The sequence below is a fragment of the Salvelinus alpinus genome, chromosome 11, assembly GCF_045679555.1.
Source record: "Salvelinus alpinus chromosome 11, SLU_Salpinus.1, whole genome shotgun sequence".
NCBI classification, from domain to species: domain Eukaryota; kingdom Metazoa; phylum Chordata; class Actinopteri; order Salmoniformes; family Salmonidae; genus Salvelinus; species Salvelinus alpinus.
The window spans coordinates 30,465,082-30,490,174 of NC_092096.1; the positions used below are offsets into that span (position 1 = coordinate 30,465,082).

The window sequence follows — 25,093 nt, forward strand, 5'->3', positions numbered from 1 at the left end:
AATGTCTAAAAACATAATTCCAATTTCACATTATGGGGTATTGTGTTCAGGCCAGTGACACAACATTTCAATTTAATACATTTTAAATTTGGCTGTAACACAACAAAATGTGGAAAAAGTCAAGGGGTGTGAATACTTTCTGAAGGCACTGTATGTTCAATCTAATTGTTAGACAATTCCCTTCCCAAATAGAATTTGTTGACTGTGCGAAGTCACAATAGAAAGCGACAAACCCTCATTTGTGCTGTATGTGTGTGCAGTCTAATACAATATGATCTATTGGTGTGCTGTTATTTCACTGTGCTGTGAGGACTGCCCAGTCAGCACATTGAGTGTCACACATGCTTATTCATGTGGGGAAGTCTCTCTGGTCTCTGCCCTGACTACTGGGGCAGGTCAGTCGGCCACAATCTATCTCAGAGGGGACAGCCTGAGGGACAGAGACAGTGGTTGGGTTTAATAATGCTGAGGCAGAATGTCCTCCTGTCGTTTGGGTCAAAGCAATGCTAATCGCCTCTCCACTGATCCTCTGTTATGACTGCAGCCCTGGGCTGACCTTCAGGCCCATCATAACTACAGTGTAACTACTGTGTAACTACATTACAGCTGTGTGAAACTGTTAACTCACTTAATTTTGAACGTAGTCCCACTTCAATGGGATTGATGTATTATTAAGTCATACAGTTTACACCCTCTGTGTGTTCAGAAATAACTCAGGCCTTTGTCTTTCTCTCCTAGGCTGCTAGGGAGTCATTGGTCCAGTGTGTGACTGACCCGTCTGTGGAAGAAGTGACTGATGCTGAAAAAGGTAAGGAGACCTATTTTAAAATGTGTGTTTTTATTCTCTGAATCTAAAAGCCAACCACCAGGACCAGTCATACGTCCTTCCAGCAGCACACACCGTCTATTGATGTGTTTGCATAGGATTGGACACTGTGTGCTGTCACAGGCCCCGCTGACAACAGAGTTCGGCATAGTGATGCAGATGCGGTTACAGGCCTTACCCGTTTCACACAGTCTGTAACTAAACCTGAAAGACTGGTGGTTTAGTAGACAATACTGTCAACAGTATTGACAGTATTTGAACAGTATTGACAGTATGTTGACAGTATGTTGACAGTATGTCAATAATCATCTCAATTGTTGAATTGTTAACAGTTAGAAACACAATTCTGGAAGGAAATCTATAATATATAGGTCTAGTCATGAACTACTGGGAGGTGCCAGTGGTAGGATCGAATTTTAGGAAGCTTTAAATTCCTGCATGGGGTACATGAAAAATATCTGTTTTGGCATTTCAGGTATGATCAATTAATTGTGTATTGTGAATTAATTAGGCTGGCTATTAATTTTCATCTTTATTGATTTCCCCAGCCCAAATATTGGCTCTGGAGCAGCAGCTATTGGAGAAAGACCATGGGTTGGCTGCCCTGCGAGAGAGTCTTGTGCTGGCTGAAGAGCAGGGCTCAAATGATGCGTTCAAGGTAAGCGCTGATCAGATTCTAGACCAGAGTGAGGACACTGCCATGGCCCCCTGCGACAGTCCTACAGTGCTGCCAGACCTCCTAGAAGACACGCAAGAGGAGGACACCACCCTGGTGGCAGAGGATAGGTCAATCCTGTCAGTCTCCGCTGATAACGAGAGCAGTCCAGAGCTCATTGAACCCCAGTCTGACTCTCCCGGAGAAGCTAAGGGGGCCTCCTCTGATGAGATGGTCACTAGCAGTGACTCCGAGGTGGCCCACAGCAGCTGGACCCTCCTAGAGGCTGTGAACCAAGATGAAGGTCAGCAGTCGCCTCCCATACTGCAGGGCTTTGGCCAGCTCCAGGTGCAATCCTGGGAAGAGAACAGCTCTGAGCAGGAAACATCCACAGTCCAGGTGGAGTCCTCATCAGTCATCATCCGTGAGACTGTGCAGGTGCACCTCAGCCAGCAGGGGGCGACCCTCTTTGACTCTGACTCTGCCCCTGGACAGGTGTTTGCCCAGGCCCTAGCAGATGAGCTGCAGAACAGGTACAGTGAGCTCATGGTTGAGCTCCAGAGACTGAGAGAGGCTGCCTCAGAGTCACAGGAGAGAACCCAAGGCCTTGAGGAAGAGATTCGGTCCCTGGCAGCTGCCAAGGATGAGGCAGAGTCCAAGGCCCAGAGATATGAGGAAGAGCTCCAGTCAGCCAGCTCACAGATGGACACGGTGGCCCAGCACAGTTGCTCTGACTTGGAGAGGCAGAGCATGGAGATGCATCTCCTGGAGGAGCAGCTGGCCAGCCTGCAGACAGAAGGCCGCTCCAAGGAGCAGCAGATCCAGGCCCTGCAGGCAGACCTGGACGAGGCTCAGCGCTCTCTCTCTGAGCAGGAGGGCCAGGCCAGGATGCTGAGCGCCCAGCTGGAAGAAGGGGAGATCACCTCCTCTGAGCTGGAGCAGAAGCTCCAAGACATGGAGGCCAGCCTACTGGACATCTCCCAGGCTAGGGACATGGCCAAAGCTGTACTGTCTGAGAGGGACACGGAGATTAACGAGCTGCAACTGCGCATCACCCAGAAAGAGCAGGAGATGATGGAGCTGAGCAATGGCATGTCTGCCAAACTACTCCAGACCGGTGAGGAGAAGTTCCTGATGAGCACTGAAGTCAAGAAACTGAAGGAGCAGATAATTGAGCTTGAGAAAGCTGGAGAAAAGGAGAAAGCGACAGGGGAGAGTCATGTAGAGGATGGTGATGAGCTCACTAGTTTGCGAAAGGACAAAGAGGATCTGACAACCCAAGTGGCCACCATTAAAAAGAGGTTGCAGGCAGCCCTGGTGCAGCGCAAAGAGCTGATGAAAAAAGTTACAGAGTTTGAGAAAGAGGCAGATCAAAGGAAAGGACAGGTAGGGATAGCAACAGAGGAAGCCTCTGCAAGTGTACCAGCTTTAGAAAAAGACAGAAAACAAGAGGTTATGGCAATTGAGACTACTCTCGAAGAGTTCAGACAAGCCTTGAGGTCCAAAGAAGAGGCCATGGAGGTTTTGGAACAGAAAATCAGCCAGCAGGATCAGGTTCTGGAAGAGACACTTGAAATGAACAGAAGGCTGAGTGAGGGAGCTCAGCAGACTCCAGAGGCTGACACCTCAGCTGAAATCCCTGGGTTGCAGTCCCAGGTGGCCTCACTGGAGTCAGATTGCGAAACACTGCAAAAGAAACTCCAGGAGGCCCAGGACTCTCGCAAAGACACCATCCGCAAGGCCAAAGAAAAGGACAGGCACCACCGCGAACAGCTAAAACAGCAAAAGGAAGAGTACAACGGGCTGTTGGAGCGTTTGGAGGAGCAGGTTGGTGAACGAGATGGGCTGTTGACTAGACTGAGAGAGCTCGAGGAACTGCAGGCACAGAAAGAGGTGAGCACAGAGAAGGAAGTACATGCCGAGCTGGAGACCAACCCTGCAGCGGAGAAGATTGAGAAGCCAGCTGCAGGAGATTGGGTCCAGGAAGACTGGGTGGACTTTGCCGCCCCTGAGAATGAAGCACAACAACGAGGTGATAAACCCATTCCCAGTGCTGAGGAACCCTCTCAGGTACTTTCAGCTGACATTGAGGCCTCATTACAAGCTCTGAAAGAAGAGGTCCAGGCTGAGAAGGCATCTTGTACAGAGTTGGAGGGCCAACTGCAGGAGAGCCAGGCTAGCCTGGCACTCAGGGAAAGTGAGCTTCTAGAGCTGGGCAAAGAGCTGCAGGCCCTGAGAGAGAAGGAGAGCCAGATTGAACATGTCTATGAGGAGTTGGAGGCTCTGAGGGAGAAGTGTCTCCAGGCTCAGACCTATGCAGAAGCTGTGAAAGCAGAGTTGGAGGCTGCGGCCAAAGGAGCCGCCTCAGACTCCGCTGAGTCCACCATTGCCATCCTGCAGACAGAGGTGGAGGAATTCAAGCAGTTCCTGAGCAACAAGAACGATGAGATCATGGAGCTTAGCCAGCAGCTGGGTGAGCAAAGCTCTCTCCTCCAGTCCATGCAAGAGACAGTGTATGAGAAGGACCAGTCGATCGCCTCCCTGCATGAAGGCCTGAGAGCAGAGAAGGAAAAGAGCCAGAGACTGGAGGCCGAGGTCCCCCAGAGGCAGGAGGAAGAGAAGCGCAGCGAGGCCAAGATCCTGCAGCTTCAGCAGAAGCTCAAGGCCGCCCTTATCTCCCGCAAAGATGCCCTCAAAGAGAACAAAAGCCAGAAAGAGGAGTTGGCCTCCACAGAGAAAGTCATCACTGAACTGCAGCAGAAGATGGAGGCTAGAGAAGTCGAGCTGGAGAAGCTGAGAGCAGAAAGAGCGAGGCTGATAGAGGAGGTTGATCGGACCTTGGTGGAGAACCAGAGCCTTGGAGGGTCCTGCGAGAGCCTCAAGCTGGCCATGGAGGGTATGCTGACAGAGAAAGACTTCTGTAAAAGAGAGGCCGAGTCTGCCAAGGAGGAGGCTGCCCGGGCATGCAGAGAATGTGAGGAGAAGGTGCATGGGATGAAGGATGAGTATGAGACTCTGCTAAAGTCCTATGAGAACGTGAGTGATGAGGCAGAGCGTGTGAGACGTGTGCTGGAAGCTGCTAGACAGGAGAGGAAGGAGCTTGTTGCTAGAGCCAGGACCCACGAGGCAGCCAGGCAGGAGGCTGAACGGCAGAAAGAAGAGGCCCAGAAAGAGGTGGACACTGTCAAAGACAAGATGAGGAAGTTTGCCAAGACCAAGCAGCAGAAAATCATGGATTTAGAGGAGGAGAATGAGAGTCTCAGAGAGATGGATGAAAAGAAAGGAAAAAGAAGGGAGGACAAGGCACTCAAAGGAGAACTTGAAAGACTCAAAGAAGAGTTTGAGGCTCTGAAAGCTGATTTGAATGCCACTACGGCACAGAGGGACTCCTTAGAACAGCAAGTTGTTGAGGTGAGGGAACAACTAGCCCAAGAGCTAGAGAAAGGGGACAGATTAGTGGAGGAGACTATTGTTGCCCAGCAGTCTAGTACAGTCATGACTGAAACTACCCAAGAGCCAGTTAAGAGTCAGCCTCAGGACATAGAGCCACATAGTCAGGCTATAGAGTCTGAGGTAGCTGCACCTGAAATGCACTCTGTTGAGGAGACGGGGAAGACCGAAATAACTGAAAGTACACAGGCCCTAATTGATGAGAAATTGAGCAAAATGGAGGCAGCCCTACAGTCAGAGAGGGAACTGAGGCAAGAGCGCGAGGCTGACCTCACTGCTGAGCTGGCCTCTCTGGAGCAGCGCCTTCAGGAGAGTAAAGAGAAGGAACAGACCCAGAGGGAGGAGCCGGTGAAGACAGACATGTCTGAAAGTGAACTGGCCGTAATTGAGGGAAAGCGGAGGGAAATGGAGGCAGCCCTACATTCAGAGAGGGAACAGTGGCAAGAGAGTGAGGCTGAACTCAAGGCTGGACTAGCTTCTCTAGAGCAGCTCCTTCAGGAGAGTAAAGATAAGGAACAGAGCCTGATGGAGGAGAGCTCTAAAAGGGAAGCCCAACTCCAGGAGCTCCACAGCAGCCTGGAGGTAGAGAAGGACGACCTAGAGGAGCGTCTGATGAACCAGCTGGCCCAGCTGAATGGCAGTATCGCCGGCTACCAGCAAGACGCGGCAGACAGCCGGGAGCGACTTGCGGAGCTGCAGCGGGAGGTGGAGAGACTGGAGAGGGAGCGGGCTGAACTGGAAGCCCTGGCCGAGAGCGAGAGGGACCGGGCAGCCAGGCTGGAGGAGGACAAGAGGCAGGCCCAGAGAGAGAGGGCCGAGGCAGAGGCAGAGTCAGGGAAGCAGAGGGAGCTGGAGCAGCAGCTGAAGTCCGCCCAGAGGGTGAAAGAGGGCAGCCAGAGCCGGGCAAAGCAGCTGGAGGAGCTGCTGAGAGAGAAGCAGCTGGAGGTGCGCCAGATGCAGAAGGACTGCATCCAGTACCAGGAAAGGATCAGCGAGATGGCCAGGGAGGGCAAGGCTTTGCAACTGGGCAGCAACGAGGTCCACAAAGAGCTTGGGCAAGCCTATCTGGAGAGGACCAAAGTCACAGATGCTTTGAAGAAGACTGAGGCTGAGTTATCTAGCTGCAAAGCCCAGCTGGTTGAGGCCCAGACAGAGGCCAGCCAGGCCCAAGCTGAGAGGAGAGCCTGTGAGCAGACCGCTCTACAGAGAGAGGCTGAGTTGAAAGCAGAGGCAGAGCAGAGCCTGGACTCTGTGAGGTTCAGGCTGGGAGCCGAGCTGAAGCAGATTGAGCTGAGATTGGAGGAGTCTTACCGGGAGAGGGAGAGAGAGGAGAATGCCACCCGGGAGGCAAAAGAGCTGGCTGATACCGCTGAGAGACAGGCCCAGCAGATGCAGGCCCGCCTCGATGAGTCTCTGGCCCGACTGGCTGCCTTCTCGCGCTGTATGTCCTCCCTGCAGGATGACAGGGACCGCGTGCTGGATGAGACCCGGCAGTGGGAGAGTCGCTTCAACAGCACCCTCCAGGGGAAGGAGGCCGAGGTGCGTGAGGCAGAGACCCGGTCCAGAGATCTGGCTGAACAGCTGCAGAAAGAGACCGCACAGAGAGAAGAGCTACAGCTTACAGTGGACAGGTAAAAATGGCTACATTTCCTGAAAAAGTTAATTAATTAAATTGCCCCAATTTCCTGCCAGGTTTGTGATACACTATAGTGTGTTATGTAATGTGTTTTTTTCTTATTTTTTGTCCAGACTGCAGAAAGCAGATGAGCAGTGGCAGCTGAAATGGGAGCAGGAAGAGAAGAGGCTCCGTGAGAACCAGGCTGCCCTAGAGCAGGAGAGGGGAGAGCTTCAGAAGTCCCTAGCCCAGACCGAGACCTCCCTGGCTGACGCTCGCGCCCAGCTGGCCTCCCTGGAGAGCGAGGCGGAGGGGCTCCGCCACAGAGCCCAGGCCCTGGAAGAGGCAGTTGGGAAGCTGCAGGGAGAGACCAACGAGGCCAGGTCCCAGCTGAAGGAGAGGGAAGCAGAGGGGAGGAGGCTGGGCCTGAGCGTGGAACAACTGGAGACAGACCTGCACTCCTCTAAGACCCTGACAGAGAACCTGCAGACAGAGCTGAGTGAGAAGGAGAGGAGAGAGGTAGAGCTGCTGGGGGAGAAGGAGCAAGCCGTGACACAGGTATGCATCACTTTTATTTCATCTCTGCTTTATGTCATGTTTTGTCATCACAATGAATAGTTGCTCATTTTAATGCATGGGGTGTCAAATTCTACATTTATTCAAAATAGGGTGTCAAAATTCCCTACAAATGTATTGTGATGTTACCGTTTTGATTGAGCTATCAAGTTGTTTTACAAGCTTGAAAATGTTTAAACCCATTCCCCTGCATCTTCTTGACTGCTAACATGCTTACTCCCCCCAGGCTGCAGAGGAGGCCAGGAGGGAGGCTGACGCCAGGGCCCAGGAGGCTGAGAAGGAGCTGGAGGAGAGGAGAGAGGAGGTGCGGGGTCTGGAGGACCGGCTGCGGAAGGCAGAGGAGGAGAGCAGCCACAGCAAAGCCAGGCTGGACGCCTTCACCAAGGCCATGGGCTCTTTACAGGACGACAGAGACAGAGTACTTGGCATGTACAAACAGCTGGAGGAGAAACATCTGCAGGTTAAAAAACAATGATAACACTCATGTGTACAGAGGCATAAATGGCAGGTCAAGAAGAGATTCTGAATGGATTCTCCTACACTTAATGTAAACCGGTAGTAAATGGTCCATGTTTGTTTATGTACACGCATGTCATTGACATGCTGAAACTGTATGTAGTGATAAGAGTGATGTTATTAGTGTGATATTATTCTAGAATGTCTTCCTCATGCCCCAGTTGTATAACCCATCCCTCTACGTAATGGGTCTGTTGTCCCAGGTGATGATGGAAAAGGACGCTCTGATCCAGGAGGCTGCTGCGGAGAATAACAGTCTGAAGGAGGAGCTACGCTCTTTATTGGTCCAGAGGGATGACCTCCACGCAGAGAAGGCCAAGCTATCTGCCCAGCTTCATGGCTACAGGGACGACCTTACCCAGGTCCTCACCATGAAGGAATCCCAGCACAAGCAGCTCTTGTCCGGCCAGCTGGAGCGCATCGCTACCCTGGAGAAGGAGAGAGAAGAGCTAGGGACTAAGATCAAGAGCCTGGAGGGAGGGGAGGCTTTCGTTCAGGCCGTGGAGAGGGAGGCCCTCAGCCAGGCTGGTGATAGTGGAAACAGGCAGGGGAGAGACGCTCCCGGGGCGGAGGTAGAGAAGCTGAGGGAGCAGCTGCAGGCTGCCAGGGCCCAGGTGGAGAGCATGGAGGAGAGCCTTGCCAAGGAAGGAGAGGTGCAGGAGGCTCGGCAGAAGGAGCTGAAAGAACTGCGTTGGGAGGGAGGGGTGACGCGCATGGAATCGGAGACAGCGGCCGAGAGGGTGGCCGAGCTGGCCCGAGACCTGCTGACCATGGAGCAGAGGCTGCTGGAGGAGAGGGAGGTGGCCGGCCAGCTCCGGGCCCAGAACCAGGCGTTCGGCCAGGCCATGGCTTCACTGCAGGGCAGCAGGGACCAGGCACTCAGCCAGGCCCAGGAGCTCAGCCTCAGACTGGAGGAGATGAGCAGGGCAGGGGGCCAGCAGACACCCACCACGGGCCATGGAGGATCCACTGCGGAGGTGTGGGGACTGAAGAACGCCCTGTCAGCCCTGCAGAACGACAGGGAGAGACTGGTAATCAACCAGAATTATCTCCATTTTGCACAAAGTGTTCCATAAAAGCACTACTAACGCAACCACAATAGTAGTGATGTCATAACTTACCTGCACATAGTGTTTTCATATACCAGTATCCACAGTAACACACGCTTTGTTTCTCCCTGTCCTGTAGTTGGAACAGCTGCAGCGGCAGCACTCAGAGCTCACTCGACTGGGAGGAGGAGAGCTGTCTAGACTCAGCCAGGAGCTAGAGGAGGAGAGGAGGAGGGCTGAGGAGATGGTGGACAGGATGAGGGAGCTGGACAACCTGAGGCAGAGGGAGATCCAGGAACTAGAAATTCTCAGGTGAGACATACATACATTCTTAATCATGTTTAGAGGTATATGAGTGTCTATGCCTTGGCTACATAGGTATATATGTCTCTCTCTAGGCTGGAGCAGGTTGACTGGCAGGCCCAGGCAGAGCTCCTGAAGCAGCAGACCCTGGCCACCCTCTCGGACCGTGACCAGCAGGTGCGCCAGCTCGGTGCCATGTTGGAGGAGGCCCGCGCCACCAGGCCCAAACCACTGGAGGAACAGCACCAGAGACAGGTTAGGAGGAGGACACCTCTAAATCTGCAACTGATAACGACTGTACTTGGACCAGGGATTAGTGAGATGGCAGACGTAATCTACTGCTGTTCATGTCCAAATCAAATTGTATTTGTCACGTACACAGTTTACAGCGGGTATAAAAGGAGCAGTGAAATCACCTTTTTCTGGACCAATCAAAATAACAATTAATTAAAGGAAGTAATAATGCATAGTAATAAATAATGCATAGTAATAAAACTGATATCTTCACAATTGGATATACAGTATAAATGATGAATGTGCTGTGTCAAGTACGACTGTGGTACAAATATAAAGTGGATAGTGTCTTGGTCGCGCAGTTGGATAAATAGTATGATAGAACAGCAGTGTTGACTGTGGCAAGATGCACTCTGCTTGCTGCATACATTTGGCCTGTACTGGACAATGTTATCTACAAATCTAGGTTTCAGTTCTACATTTGTGCAGTTAAGAGACGGTTAAACGGTGTGATTATGGGTCACCTCTGTTGTCTCTTCTCCGTGGCTGTTTATGTGTTCTTGTTTGTTGTTTTTTGTGCTCAGGCACCTCTTGAGGCAGACCTGTCATCTAAAGTAGGGGTCCTTCAATCAGAGAGTGGCCCGCTGAATGATCTTGAGCTGCGAGAGCAGCGGATTACACAGCTCAGTAACAAGGTAGAGATACCATACTGTTCCTCCTTCCTGTCACCCATAGCCTCTTGTCTGTGTCTTAGCAACCCTACCTACAATCATTCTGTTTTCCTACTACGTTATCTCACAACTACCTCTGATCACCCTCTCTGACTTACAGTACTAAATTACATGGTTGAATGAAAGGTACTTAATTTCATGATTATGGATTAGATGATTACATATTATGTCTCCCCCTCTGGCTCTTTCCTCTTCATTTCATTTCTCTTGCATGCCTCTTTTCCATTTTCTTTCATAATTTCTTCTCTGCTTCTTCTTCGTTCTTCTGTCTTTTGGTTTTGTATGTGTGTGTACAGTCTGCTGAGCCCGTTGCTGTCCCTCCCTCCCCTCAGCTCTCGCAGGTGTTTGAGGAGAACCGCCATCTCTCCTCCCAGTTCCAAGGCAGTTCCCAGAGGCTGGATGAGGCCGAGAGCCGCTGCACTGCCCTCCAGAGGCAGCTCCAGGAACTGCACGAAGACAAGCGCAAGGTCAGCACGCCCTTGGATATCACTCTGCTCTGATTCATTCACTGTCCCTAGTTGATACATACTGAACATATGTTTTTAAAGATAATGTGTCCACTATGGCACAGAGGAACTAGATTTACACATTGACATCTCTGGAGCCATTTAAGACTGCACTATAGTGATTTCTACAATGTTGAGTGATTTTGACTATTTCTTGTGGCCCCCAGAGGACAGGGGAAGTGGACAGTGCCCCCGGAGCTCCTCAGCAGCACAGTGGCCCTTCAGAGAGCGAGAGCCTCAGGGTGGATTTTAAAGAGCTCCAGCGCAGGTACCAGTTCTCAACCCCACGACACCCCACTTTAAAAACACATACAGTACACACACACGTTCTCTCTACCAATGACCAGAACACACACACATACAGTACACACACACACGTTCTCTCTACCAATGACCAGAACACACACACATACAGTACACACACACGTTCTCTCTACCAATGACCAGAACACACACACATACAGTGAGGGAAAAAAGTATTTGATACCCTGCTGATTTTGTACGTTTGCCCACTGACAAAGACATGATCAGTCTATAATTGTAATGGTAGATTTATTTGAACAGTGAGAGACAGAATAACAACAAAAAAATCCAGAAAAAAGCATGCAAACATTTTTATCAATTGATTTGCATTTTAATGAGGGAAATAAGTATTTGACCCCTCTGCAAAACATGACTTAGTACTTGGTGGCAAAACCCTTGTTGGCAATCACAGAGGTCAGAAGTTTCTTGTAGTTGGCCATCAGGTTTGCACACATCTCAGGAGGGATTTTGTCCCACTCCTCTTTGCAGATCTTCTCCAAGTCATTAAGGTTTTGAGGCTGACGTTTGGCAACTCAAACCTTCAGCTCCCTCCACAGATTTTCTATGGGATTAAGGTCTGGAGACTGGCTAGGCCACTCCAGGACCTTAATGTGCTTCTTCTTGAGCCACTCCTTTGTTGCCTTGGCCGTGTGTTTTGGGTCATTGTTATGCTGGAATACCCATCCAGGACCCATTTTCAATGCCCTGGCTGAGGGAAGGAGGTTCTCACCCAAGATTTGACTGTACATGGCCCCGTCCATCGTCCCTTTGATGCGGTGAAGTTGTCCTGTCCTCTTAGCAGAAAAACACCCCCAAAGCATAATGTTTCCACCTCCATGTTTGACGGTGAGGATGGTGTTCTTGGGGGTCATAGGCAGCATTCCTCCTCCTCCAAACACGGCGAGTTGAGTTGATGCCAAAGAGCTCCATTTTGGTCTCATCTGACCACAACACTTTCACCCAGTTGTCCTCTGAATCATTCAGATGTTCATTGGCAAACTTCAGACGGGCATGTATATGTGCTTTCTTGAGCAGGGGGACCTTGCGGGCGCTGCAGGATTTCAGTCCTTCACGGTGTAGTGTGTTACCAATTGTTTTCTTGGTGACTATGGTCCCAGCTGCCTTGAGATCATTGACAAGATCCTCCCGTGTAGTTCTGGGCTGATTCCTCACCGTTCTCATGATCATTGCAACTCCACGAGGTGAGATCTTGCATGGAGCCCCAGGCCGAGGGAGATTGACAGTTCTTTTGTGTTTCTTCCATTTGCGAATAATCACACCAACTGTTGTCACCTTCTCACCAAGCTGCTTGGCGATGGTCTTGTAGCCCATTCCAGCCTTGTGTAGATCTACAATCTTGTCCCTGACATCCTTGGAGAGCTCTTTGGTCTTGGCCATGGTGGAGAGTTTGGAATCTGATTGATTGATTGCTTCTGTGGACAGGTGTCTTTTATACAGGTAACAAACTGAGATTAGGAGCACTACCTTTAAGAGTGTGCTCCTAATCTCAGCTCGTTACCTGTATAAAAGACACCTGGGAGACAGAAATCTTTCTGATTGAGAGGGGGTCAAATACTTATTTCCCTCATTAAAATGCAAATCAATTTATAACATTTTTGACATGTGTTTTTCTGGATTTCTTTGTTGTTGTTCTGTCTCTCACTGTTCAAATAAACCTACCATTAAAATTATAGACTGATCATTCCTTTGTCAGTGGGCAAACGTACAAAATCAGCAGGGGATCAAATACTTTTTCCCCTCACTGTACAGTACACACACACGTTCTCTCTACCAATGACCAGAACACACACACATACAGTACACACACACGTTCTCTCTACCAATGACCAGAACACACACACATACAGTACACACACACGTTCTCTCTACCAATGACCAGAACACACACACATACAGTACACACACATGTTCTCTCTACCAATGACCAGAACACACACACATACAGTACACACACATGTTCTCTCTACCAATGACCAGAACACACACACATACAGTACACACACGTTCTCTCTACCAATGACCAGAACACACACGCATACAGTACACACACACGTTCTCTCTACCAATGACCAGAACACACACACATACAGTACACACACATGTTCTCTCTACCAATGACCAGAACACACACACATACAGTACACACACATGTTCTCTCTACCAATGACCAGAACACACACACATACAGTACACACACGTTCTCTCTACCAATGACCAGAACACACACGCATACAGTACACACACACGTTCTCTCTACCAATGACCAGAACACACACACATACAGTACACACACACGTTCTCTCTACCAATGACCAGAACACACACACATACAGTACACACACACGTTCTCTCTACCAATGACCAGAACACACACACATACAGTACACACACACGTTCTCTCTACCAATGACCAGAACACACACACATACAGTACACACACATGTTCTCTCTACCAATGACCAGAACACACACACATACAGTACACACACATGTTCTCTCTACCAATGACCAGAACACACACACATACAGTACACACACACACGTTCTCTCTACCAATGACCAGAACACACACACATACAGTACACACACACACGTTCTCTCTACCAATGACCAGAACACACACACATACAGTACACACACATGTTCTCTCTACCAATGACCAGAACACACACACATACAGTACACACACATGTTCTCTCTACCAATGACCAGAACACACACACATACAGTACACACACGTTCTCTCTACCAATGACCAGAACACACACACATACAGTACACACACACACGTTCTCTCTACCAATGACCAGAACACACACACACATACAGTACACACACACACGTTCTCTCTACCAATGACCAGAACACACACACACATACAGTACACACACACACGTTCTCTCTACCAATGACCAGAACACACACGCATACAGTACACACACACACGTTCTCTCTACCAATGACCAGAACACACACGCATACAGTACACACACACACGTTCTCTCTACCAATGACCAGAACACACACGCATACAGTACACACACACACATTCTCTCTACCAATGACCAGAACACACACACATACAGTACACACACACACATTCTCTCTACCAATGGCCAGAACACACACACATACAGTACACACACACGTTCTCTCTACCAATGACCAGAACACACACACATACAGTACACACACATGTTCTCTCTACCACTGACCAGAACACACACACATACAGTACACACACACGTTCTCTCTACCAATGACCAGAACACACACACATACAGTACACACACACGTTCTCTCTACCAATGACCAGAACACACACACATACAGTACACACACACGTTCTCTCTACCAATGACCAGAACACACACACATACAGTACACACACACGTTCTCTCTACCAATGACCAGAACACACACATACAGTACACACACACGTTCTCTCTACCAATGACCAGAACACACACACATACAGTACACACACACGTTCTCTCTACCAATGACCAGAACACACACACGCAAAAAAATGAACAATAACAAACAGAACAGACACAACAAACCCATTCAACACCACACAGCCCCAGCCCAACGCAAGCATGTCCGACATGCTAATGTGTCCTTTCTTTGTGTCTGTCAGACTGGATGAAGAGCAGCAGTATAGGGTGGTTGTGGAGGAGCAGCTAATGGCCGCCCAGGACCGCCTCAAACTGTAAGAGAGTTATCACAGTGTGTGATAACTTAGTGTCACTTAGTGTCACCTGTCACATGACAGAGGTCATCCTCTGCCTTCCCCTACAGCTCTACACTCACTGACACAGTGTGATTCTAATGAGGAATGAGCATGTCAGCTCGCTGCTGTGACTGTCAGGCTCTATAGAGATACTCTGCTCTCAGATTTGTAGAGGTACTGTGTTGATAATGGGATTATTGGCCTCAAGTCATCGTTTGGAATATTGGTGTTGGAACTTGTCTGTGTGCTTTCCTGTGTGTGTCAGACAGTATTTACTCAGTATCTCTCTCCTCGCTCACCTGCCGTAGGATCAACCAGGGTGAATGGCAGTCGGCCCATGAAGGGCAGTTCTCTGCTTCTGAGACAGCTGTCCTCATTGAGCCACCAGGAGGCTCTGCAACCCGAGTAAGTACCAACCAACACCCTGTATTATTTACACAGGATACATTTCTGAAGATGAAATGTAAGAATGGTCTATTCCTACTTCTACTACTACTACTACTACTACTGCCTCCTGTAACAGTCTATACTTCTCTCTCTCTCCCCCTCCCTCTCTCTCTCTCTCTCTCTCCCCCTCCCTCCCTCTCTCTCCCTCTCTCCCTCTCCCTCTCCCTCTCTCTCCCTCTCTCCCCCTCCATCAGATTCGGAGCAGCAGTGGGCCAGGCCTGATGAGAATGCTGCGCGTGGCCTTCTGCTCTCGCCAGCGCACACCCCTGCTGGTGTCCCTCTACCTGCTCACCGTGCACGTGCTGCTACTGCTCTGCCTGGGGGGTTACGTTTAGGACCCCCTCCACCCCTTAGAGAGTGAGAGAGGAGAGAGATGGAGAGATAACGGACATGTGACACAGACCCACCCACCCCCTCTCCAAGACAGATATCATATTACTGTTACATTCAATAGTGTAGAATCGGAGAAGACTCGTCACACACACACACACACAGACCATGCACTTTTGATACAACAACAAAAATAACGATAATGTGTCTTAGCCTATTAACCAAAGTGAATAGTTTTTTTATATACTGGGAGTCAAAAACACCCTCTGCCATCATTGATTTGACTCAATATTTAATATGTTACCGTTAGCGTACATGATCAGTCAAATGTTATTGTAGAGGAAATGAGAAGCAGTATTGCACTACCTCAGAACTGTTGTTTATTGGACTTCTATAAAGGGACGTGGATATTATGCATCTTTAAATGTACCTGGGGGAACTAACATGAAATGACACTGTACAGTAGATTTACACGGTGTTTCGTTTTTCAGCCAGTTTATGTTAGTGGTGGTTTAGGTGCCTTTAAATTAGGAGAATAAAGGGTCACTTCATGTCTGGATGGAGTGAGGGTTAGGATCTGTGGATCTGTTCCTATCTCTCTTACTCTCCTATGTTCTCACGTACAATGGACACCAACTGAAACGTGTACAACCTGCTATGACTACATTCCTACAACCATCTATTTATTTTCTTTTTCCTCTCATTGTTTTCTCTTTAATTAAGAGAGAGCACCATCATTGGCATATTTGACTCCTGTAGTATTTGTATGTCGTATGTACAGTATGTATGTACTGGATGTGGGTTATCCAATCAATTCCCCAATTTCTGCCATTGGTGCACAGATGAGGGTTTTATTCTATTGATTTTATGGCAGATTCATTTGACATTCTGGTGGAATGTTGTTCATTCCAGATGAAATCGTGTTGGTGTTTTTTCTGTGACACTACAAATAATGTCCATCCAATCTAAGATTCCTATAATTTAGCATTATTTATTGCTTACGCATTTAAACCGCATAATCTACTACAATGTATGGCGAACACAATACTGCTGGGAAAAATGACTACTCAAAAACTTATTCTTGGTGTCTGTTGTCCCACTACACATCTTGTGACTCACTTGTCCTCTGTTAACTTCTATTGTTAATGACCTTGTACTGTGCTGTATAGATTGAATTGTCATGATGATTGATGATGATGATGATGATGATACGTGTTTTTCAGCACAGCCTACTGAGGGGTATAGGGCTAGATGTGTACCAGTTATTTTCAAAGGGGACTAGTTAGAACATAACAGGTGAAAAAATAAGACAAATATTGGGAATGACACGTGATTTATAACCTGATGAAAATAACTGGTGCAAAGTAAATCTAGTCCTTTAAGTGTCAAATCTCTGTATGATCAGTGTTGGTTACTCTTGGGCTATTTTTTAACTGAAATATATTGGGAAAACAAATGGATGTTTATTGCGGTTTATTACGGAATGAGAATGTGTGCTTTTACTAATTAACAAACATTATCGTTTTGAATACAGTTGTGTCCAGCATTGATACAGTAGCAAGCCCGTAGCTACTTGCATATCATCGGCCACGCGCATTATTTCCTATATCAACAGTTTGCGTGACTCTATCCTCGTTCTGGGTGAGACTTGTGAAAATATACATTTGTGACATTATTACATCAAGGAAAGTTGTCTGGCAACGCAAAGGTACGTATAATTACCATGAAATAATGTTTCTTTGTTTGAATTAAGTATTTATCACTGATATTAGAATTTCTAAACGTGTCTTTCAGGAAGTTGCCGATTAGTTCTGTACTGATCTCATCATTGGCTAACGTTATGTTATATTGTTTCAAAGTTGAATCAAAGGAAGGTCTAGCCTACTTAGAAGATATAAATAGTTACTGTGTAAATTATAGCCAACTTATGTTTAGTTTTACTAGTATATTGGGTAAGTGCACTTTCAGACAATGCCCGCATTAAACAGGTGACTTAATATAAGCCAGATGGTTCCTTTTATCACCGTTTTTTAAAAACCTTTTAACTAAATCAAAATGGCAAAAGCATGTCCCTCAAATGTACAACCTTTAGATATATGCGCAGATACCAGACTTTGAATGTGTAACTGACTGCAGTTTGTGTGGTACAATCAGGTAGCTTCCCTACATTAAATTGACAAATTGACATCAGTCTGGACAGCTGTCCCCAGCTGTAAGATAACCCCCACTTCCAACAGGTTACTTTGTGTTTTGTTAAACTATTCATTAATGATGATAGTGTGTTATTTTCTGATGAGAGCACTGCAGCTCAGTGCTGTATAAATAACTCAACTTCCTCTTTTGTGACCTCAGCAGAATGAGACTATACTTGTATTCAGCTGCCAGTTTTTCCACTGACAAAGGGGAAATGTTGAATGCCTTGAAGCTTATTTGTATTTGCAGGTACAGGTGATTGTTCACAAGGTACATTCAGTGTTCACTAAAGCAGTGTTTCTCAACTTGTTTTTACACCAGGGACCAGCAAGCTGTGGTCCCTCTTGTGTTTACACATACACTATACTTAGACTTACAGTACAAATCTTCTGTTTTGTTTCTCTTCCTAGATGTGGAAGTCAGTGGTGGGACACAACGTGAGCTTAAAGGTTGTAGAGGGGGACGACTGGGAAACCGACCCTGACTTTGAGGTTAGCTACTGGGATGGAGGAAGCCGAGGTTCCTTACGGAGCTAGTGTATTTACTAAGGCACTCTAATCAATATTTTCTCCCAGTGGAATTAATGTTTTGTTTATGCTTGGTGCGTAACCGCCTCAGTCCTGTTTTCAACGACACCTTGGTCTTCAGACTACAGTTAGGTGATGAGAAGGACTTGGGTTCTGTGTTTCAGAATGATGTGTCAGAACAGGAACAGAGATGGGGGGCCAAGACCATTGAGGGGTCTGGTCGAAAAGAACACATCAGGTAAACATTCAACAGTAACTGGGGGTGGGTGGTCAGCCTGAGATGGCCAGACCAGAAGTTACACATCAAAGACCGATCACAGTATGATTGGTGTATTATGCTGTTGGAGAGCTATGGGGGATGGTCTATGGGGGATGGTTAGCTCAGCTGTGTATTGCTGCTTTAGCTCTGTAGAAACAGGAAAAGGAAGTGAGAACAGTGTGAAGGCTGTCAAGCAGTGAAACTTACCAAATATGGGTTGGTGACTGAGTAAATCTAAGGGTTAGCCACAGACTAGTGTAACTATGTAGTCCCGGGGTCAGCAGATAATGTAAAATGGAAATAGATTTATGCAACAAAGTTCTGGTGTGTGTGTATGCGTGCATGTGTGTATTTCAATGCGTGTGTGTGTGATCCCTGCATCTTCCCAGTGTATCAGAGCTGAGACAGAAGGTGTCCCAGGAGCATGAGGTGGGGAAGCAGAAGGAGCGAGCGGAGGCTCCCAAGGCCTCTTACGGTTACGGAGGGAAGTTTGGAGTGGAGAAAGACCGCATGGACAAGGTTAGGTTGTAACATGTCATCATGTGATGTTCATACACTACATGACCAAAAGTATGTGGACACCTGCTTGTCGAACATCTCATTCCAGAATCATGGGCATTAATATGTGGTTGGTCCCCCCTTTGCTGTTATAACAGCCTCCACTCTTCTGGGAAGACTCCACTAGATGTTGGAACATTGCTGCTGGGACTTGCTTCCATTCAGCCAAAAGATCATTAGTGAGGTCGGGCACTGATGTTGGGTGATTAGGCCTAGCTTGCAGTCGTTGTTCCAATTCATCCCAAATGTGGGGTTGAAGTCAGGACTCTGTGCAGGCCAGTCAAGTTCTTCCACACCAATCTCAACAAACCATTTCTGTATGGACCTTGCTTTGTGCACGGGGGCATTGTCTGGCTGAAACAGGAAAGGGCCTTCCCCAAACTGTTGCCACAAAGTTGGAAGCACAGAATCGTCTAGAATGTCATATGCTGTAGTGTTAAGATTTCCCTCTACTGGAGCTAGAGGGAAAACAGCCCCAGACCATTATTCCACCTCCACCAAACTTTACAGTTGGCACTATGCATTGGGGAAGGTAGAGTTCTCCTGGCATCTGCCAAACCCAGACTCGTCCGTCAGACTGCCAAATGGTAAAGCGTGATTCATCACTCCAGAGAACGCGTCCAATGGCGGCGAGCTTTACACCCCTCCAGCCAACGCTTGGCATAGCGCATGGGGATCTTAGGCTTGTGTGCGGCTGCTCGGCCATGGAAACCCATTTCATGAAGCTCCGGATGAACAGTTATTGTGCTGATGTTGCTTCCATAGGCAGTTTGGAACTCCGCGGTCCTGTTCTGGGAGCTTTTGTGGCCTACCACTTTGCAGCAGAGACATTGTTGCGCCTAGAAGTTTCCACACTCACTTTAACAGCACTTACAGTTGACTGGGGCAGCTCTAGCAGATCAGAATTTTGACGGACTGACTTGTTGCAAAGGTGGCATCCTATGACGGTGCCACGTTGAAAGTCACTCAGCTCTTCAGTAAGGCCATTCTACTGCCAATGTTTGTCTATGGAGATTGCATGGTTGTGTGCTTGATTTTATACACCTTGCAGCAACGGTTGTGGCTGAAATAGCCAAATCCACACATTTGAAGGGGTGTCCGCATACTTTTGTATATATAGTGTATTTCGCTCATATGGTCTTCAGTCGAATGCAAATAACACACCAAGCACAAGGCTTCCTCTAATGCAGTGCTGCTCACCCCAAAATGTATGCTGTCAGACAGTACAGTTGTGTGTGCTGACCTATTGCAACTTTTATGGACTTCAACAGTTTATCAAAGATCGTTTCCTTTGTTGATGTATTGATGTATGTGTGTGTAATTACCCAGGGGGCAGTGGGGCATGGCTACGTGGCGCAGGTGGAGCAGCACTCATCCCAGACCGATGCAAAGAGAGGATTCGGGGGGAAATTTGGAGTGCAGAAAGACCGTGTGGATAAGGTGAGGAAACTATACTCTTACTGACAAATACAAAGATATCACAGGATTTGATTAACAGGGTGAGGGATCGTCCTGGTGATGAACATTCCTTCTCTCTTCCTGTAGTCTGCCATGGGTTTTGATTACAAGGGAGAGGTGGAGCAGCATACATCTCAGAAAGGTACAGCCTTAAGGACGTCTAATACACATACTTTCTGATTTCCAAGTAAGTCGACTGCATGTTGTTATCCTACCCAGCTACTCCTGGCATACCTCTGACCCTGCTTTTCAGACTATTCAAAGGGTTTTGGAGGGAAGTTTGGGGTGGAGAAGGAGAAAGTGGACAAGGCTGCCTTGGGATACGACTACAAGGGAGAGACCGAGAAGCACCAGTCTCAGAAAGGTTAGAGTGGTACTGTACTGTGGGCTGTTTGTAGGTAGAAACGTTTCATGGTCAATTATTAATATTATATTTCTAATTCATATTTGAAACAACCTCATCCCTCACTCTCACCAGACTATTCAAAGGGTTTTGGAGGGAAGTTTGGGGTGGAGAAGGAGAAAGTGGACAAGGCTGCTTTAGGTTACGACTACAAGGGAGAGACAGAGAAGCATGAGTCACAGAAAGGTCAGTTACTCACAGTTGTAACCACAGTTGTGTTTGTAAAACTCAAGGACCATGTCCACATTAAACTGACATTTGATCTCCACGTTCAGACTATGCCAAGGGCTTTGGGGGACGCTATGGAGTCCAGACAGACCGCATGGATAAAGTGAGTCTTTCTTGACCCTCAAGACTCAGGATGACAGTAATTCTTTACGCATTTTACATTGACCTGTACAAACACACTCAGACTATGACGTTTACTCATTGATTGGAATTATGGTTCCCCAATCCCCATTCGCTCTATAGAGTGCAGTGGCCTTCACAGACATGGAATCCCCTACCTCTGCCTATGAGAAGACACTACCATTGGAGGCTTGTAAGTATGCGCTTTATAGTTCCTCATAGAAGGGCTGAAATTGTTCTGCTTGCTAAACATTTAGTTCTCAAGTTCAAAGAGGAAAATACCATTTTTGCTTTTCCGGTCTGTCTGTGCAGCAAGTGCAGGGGCAGGCAACCTGAAGGCTCGCTTTGAGAACTTGGCTCGGTCATCAGACGAGGAGAACAGAAAGCGAGCGGAGGAGGAGAGAGCCAGGAGACAAGCTAGAGAGAAGAGAGAGCAGGAGGAGGCACGACGCAGACAACAGGTACTCCAATAAAAATGTTACTCCAATAAGCATGCACACTGACACAGTGGTATGTATCTCTTGTAGGAACAGAACAGCAGGGAGGAGGAAGCAGAGCAGCATCAGCCTCCACCTGTTGAAGAGCAGAGACCTCCACCTGTTCCAGAGACCAACAGGAAGCCCCAACCACCACAGCTGCCCATTGCCAGGGCAGTGCCTCAGATACCAAGAGATGAACCTGAGCTAGTGGTAAATATCTGATTTAATTCAATGCAACTCACTGATGACATAAAAACTGCCAATTCTTCTTCACTGCAACGTTACAAAATGAATTGGTGAAATTCACACCTACTCCTTTTCTGTGGTCTCAGGAGGAAGAGGAGGAGGAGCCAGACTATGACCAGCCCCCGTGCCTGCCCCCACGGTCAAGTGACCTGCTGGAGGCGGAGCCACCACAGGAGCAGACCCCATCAGAACCAGAGCAGGAGGATGAGGGAGAGTATGAGGATATCTCATCAATGGAGGCGGAGCCACCTCAGGAGCAGACCCCATCAGAACCAGAGCAGGAGGATGAGGGAGAGTATGAGGATATCTCACCAATACCTTTCCCAGAACCTGATCCAGGTCAGTGTGCCACACCCAGTGAGGTAGAGGGGTTGGGTAACCCATTACTGTGTCATATCAAAGACCCTTCCATGTGTTCCCTCTACAGCTGTGGATAATGACTATGAGGACCTGACATGCGGTCAGACAGCAGTGGCCATTTATGACTACCAAGGAGGTAGGTAGTCTACTGTATCAATGACTGCGTTGTGATATCATATCGTTGTGTCATACTGTGATGTTACTTCCATTGTGGATCAATACAGAAATCAATGCTAAACATTGCTCAACACAGAAGTCTATAAACCCTTTCGGAGACAAAATCCTAAAATAATGTTATTCTCACACATGAAGAGGCAGATGATGAGATCTCCTTCAACCCGGATGATGTCATCACCAACATAGAGATGGTGGACGAAGGCTGGTGGAAGGGACACTGTCACGGACGCATTGGACTCTTCCCTGCTACATTCGTGAAAATGATGTAGTGAGCGTGCCTATAGTCTCCAACACAGACATATACCTGAGCCCATAGGACCTGTGGGTCTTTTCACAGGGGGAACATCAGCATATTGATCCCATCTTACAGGTATAGTTTGATTGTACCATGGGAGCATCTCAAATGCATACTCCTCTATCCTCACTTCCTTAATACCCATTGGAGGAGGTCAGAGGGGAGGGACCTCTGGCTTTCTCATCCGATGGGTTTTGAGGTGAGAGGACGCAAGGAGTATACAATTCAGATTCTCCCCATGTGTTTTCTAGTCAATTGATTTATATCCGGTCAGTAGTCATGATATATAATGGATACGTCATTGTGCTTCATATTGCTCAGGGTGGGATGCAGCCCTTCCCCTTATAAACGCTGATTGCTAAATGTTCCAGAATACCCTTATACACTTGCATTTCAAAGGATTATGTAAGTCATCTAGCTATGGAATGTTTTGTTTAAAAACAGTAATTAACTGCAGAGAATTGTATTTTGGCTATTGATGGAATCCTTAACTTAAATTACATTGTCATACTTTGGAAAAGCATAATATCTGAAACACCAGGTTAAAAAGGTTATTTCTAGAATCAACTGCATGTAATCAATAAAATGTCTTAATGTACAGAAACACATTTATTTACTCTGTGACAGCCAGAAGATTATACAGACAGTTTGTTGCATGTATAATGAATGTCTTTGATGGGCTAGGCTACAGAAAGAGGAGCAAATCAAACAAGAATGGAGCTAACAACAACAGGTAGCATTATTAGGGTAAAATGTAAAGAATCTACCATCTTCTGTATACCACAGCAATAAGAAAACATGGCTTTCATTCAAGTGAACTATGTCAATGCAGTATTGTGCCCAACAACACAACTCTGTTGTTTTCTATCATACATTAAAATTAGCTTACAGACAATGGGTTGCACAATATAGATCCTTTGCCTCATATCACCATTTAACTTGAACACAAGGCAGGCAACTCAAGTCCACAAAGATCATGTATCCAATGCTCATGTGTGTGTGTCACAAGTCAGAAGTCCTTTTCTCCAGGCTACCAGGCAATGCCCTTCTTTTTTTTGTTGGCCTTTCCTCCTGATTTCTTTGTCATGCGTTTGCCTTTCAGTTTCTTGGCCTGTCGTTGGCTCATCCATGTTGGGTACTGTCCGTGCTCGTCCAATTGGGTCGTCTTACTGCGCTTGCTGTCCATGTCCATCTTTCCATCTGCAATGCAAAAACAAAAAGGTGTCAAAACTCAAGACATAGGAAACCATACAAAATGCTTGATCTGTGTGTGATCTCACCATCGACTTCCTCTCCCTCCATGTCTACATCCACTTTCTTCTCTTTTATCTTGGCAGCTGGCACCACTGTAGCTATGTCCTGAATGTCATTCATGGAGATCTCTCCTGTGCCACCGTGGGCTAAGGCTTGCTTCAACCGAGCCAGTTCCTTCGGGGCGTTCTTCGCTCTCTTCACTGCACGCATCTTCCTCTTCCATTTGCTTCGCAGACTTTTGGCCATTTTAAGGTTTTCTGAAAGAGAGGGTTACATAATGGAAACACAGATCCACTTGCACAAGACATCCCGGCTGGCTTTAACTCTAGTTCAGTGACAGTCTCTGCAGAGCCTAGCCATACATATGACCGAGTTCTTAGCTCATATAAACAACACTCATGCCATCAACTCCCATCACGCCACGTAAACTAGCCAGCAAAGACATACGTATAGCCCAAATCCCCCTCAATCATAAATCGAGGTTCTTGTATAATTAATCACGATGAACTGCCGTTAAACTATCCATGATTTTACTGTTTTTAAATGTGCAAGACTCAACATAAACAGGCAAGTTTGCTAACTTTTGGCTAATAGCTAGCTACACTGCTAAAGAAAATTGATTGTTTTAGAACAATCGATCGGCCTATTCCATTCAATGTTTTTGTACTTCAATAACTAGTATTCGGTATACTCAATTTACTCCTATTGATGGTATTGTAATTAATAAAAGACTGTCAACATACATAGACGCAGATGTATCTTCCGTACAGTTGATAAGCAAGCAGCACACACGTGTAAGTATTTTCGACAACCGTAAAGCATGTCAGACAGTCGTTATGCTGGACACATTTGCGACAATTTACGTCCTCTTAATTTACTATCATACTGTGAACTAGTATTTATTTAATCGAAAACCTATAACCTACATATTTAATGTGAAATATTATCAGTGGTGGATAACTGACGAACTGTCTTCCTGATGCACTTAATTCTCAATTTATCGATACGCATTGTCAGCTATTCTGATGCAGTTCGCAGTTCTTCCAGGAGATGGCGAGCTCATTCTATACTGCAAGCCAAAGCGACCTAAGTCTCATTAATGATCATCCAATTATCCACAAATTCACATCTGCTCCAGAACAAATGTGTTGAACCACTTTAACCTCTGTCTGCAAAAACAAAGGGCAAACGAAAAGCAAAGTATGTGAGTACAGTAAATCAGAAATTATATGTTATACCAT

The 25,093-nt window shown here is 47.2% G+C and overlaps 3 protein-coding genes across 7 annotated transcripts in view; 2 read left to right on the plus strand and 1 right to left on the minus strand.

The window, feature by feature from the left end:
• LOC139533925 (golgin subfamily B member 1-like) overlaps window positions 1-16,751 on the plus strand; it is a 26,132-nt gene extending 9,381 nt beyond the window's left edge. For 2 of the 5 annotated variants that reach the window (XM_071332434.1, XM_071332435.1), the window contains exons 10-22: window positions 739-808; window positions 1,375-6,562; window positions 6,681-7,104; window positions 7,349-7,582; window positions 7,842-8,669; window positions 8,827-8,999; window positions 9,086-9,245; window positions 9,809-9,919; window positions 10,252-10,422; window positions 10,629-10,729; window positions 14,426-14,497; window positions 14,827-14,923; window positions 15,160-16,751. In XM_071332434.1, coding sequence (XP_071188535.1) covers window positions 739-808; window positions 1,375-6,562; window positions 6,681-7,104; window positions 7,349-7,582; window positions 7,842-8,669; window positions 8,827-8,999; window positions 9,086-9,245; window positions 9,809-9,919; window positions 10,252-10,422; window positions 10,629-10,729; window positions 14,426-14,497; window positions 14,827-14,923; window positions 15,160-15,300 — 7,770 coding nt within the window. In that variant the 3' untranslated portion in view covers window positions 15,301-16,751. The remainder of the gene's footprint in view (window positions 1-738; window positions 809-1,374; window positions 6,563-6,680; window positions 7,105-7,348; window positions 7,583-7,841; window positions 8,670-8,826; window positions 9,000-9,085; window positions 9,246-9,808; window positions 9,920-10,251; window positions 10,423-10,628; window positions 10,730-14,425; window positions 14,498-14,826; window positions 14,924-15,159) is intronic. The other 3 variants (XM_071332436.1, XM_071332439.1, XM_071332437.1) reach the window with 2 other exon arrangements.
• Window positions 16,752-16,867: 116 nt separating this feature from the next.
• Window positions 16,868-23,202, plus strand: LOC139533926 (hematopoietic lineage cell-specific protein-like). The gene is made up of 15 exons (XM_071332440.1): window positions 16,868-17,003; window positions 17,899-17,979; window positions 18,180-18,253; window positions 18,664-18,793; window positions 20,162-20,272; window positions 20,378-20,432; window positions 20,544-20,654; window positions 20,769-20,879; window positions 20,969-21,024; window positions 21,165-21,234; window positions 21,354-21,502; window positions 21,569-21,730; window positions 21,853-22,105; window positions 22,194-22,262; window positions 22,439-23,202. Exons 2-15 carry the CDS (start codon window positions 17,899-17,901, stop codon window positions 22,570-22,572), a joined length of 1,566 nt encoding a protein of 521 aa, XP_071188541.1. The 5' UTR covers window positions 16,868-17,003; the 3' UTR covers window positions 22,573-23,202.
• On the minus strand, window positions 23,189-24,888 carry LOC139533927 (protein LLP homolog). Its single transcript, XM_071332441.1, has 3 exons — window positions 24,596-24,888; window positions 23,879-24,109; window positions 23,189-23,798 (listed from the first exon to the last, which is right to left on the minus strand). The coding sequence occupies exons 2-3, from the start codon at window positions 24,096-24,098 to the stop codon at window positions 23,629-23,631; spliced, it is 390 nt and encodes a 129-aa protein (XP_071188542.1). The 5' UTR covers window positions 24,099-24,109; window positions 24,596-24,888; the 3' UTR covers window positions 23,189-23,628.
• Between the last annotated feature and the right edge of the window lie 205 nt (window positions 24,889-25,093).

Excerpts from the sequence above, each read along its gene's own strand:
- LOC139533926 (XM_071332440.1), top strand. The coding sequence starts at position 17,899 with ATGTGGAAGTCAGTGGTGGGACACAACGTGAGCTTAAAGGTTGTAGAG. Across the intron at positions 20,655-20,768 it reads GAAGCACCAGTCTCAGAAAG|ACTATTCAAAGGGTTTTGGA; the intron begins GTTAGAGTGGTA and ends CACTCTCACCAG. Across the intron at positions 21,503-21,568 it reads AGGCACGACGCAGACAACAG|GAACAGAACAGCAGGGAGGA; the intron begins GTACTCCAATAA and ends TATCTCTTGTAG.
- LOC139533927 (XM_071332441.1), bottom strand. The coding sequence starts at position 24,098 with ATGGCCAAAAGTCTGCGAAGCAAATGGAAGAGGAAGATGCGTGCAGTG. Across the intron at positions 23,799-23,878 it reads GGAGGGAGAGGAAGTCGATG|ATGGAAAGATGGACATGGAC; the intron begins GTGAGATCACAC and ends TTTGCATTGCAG.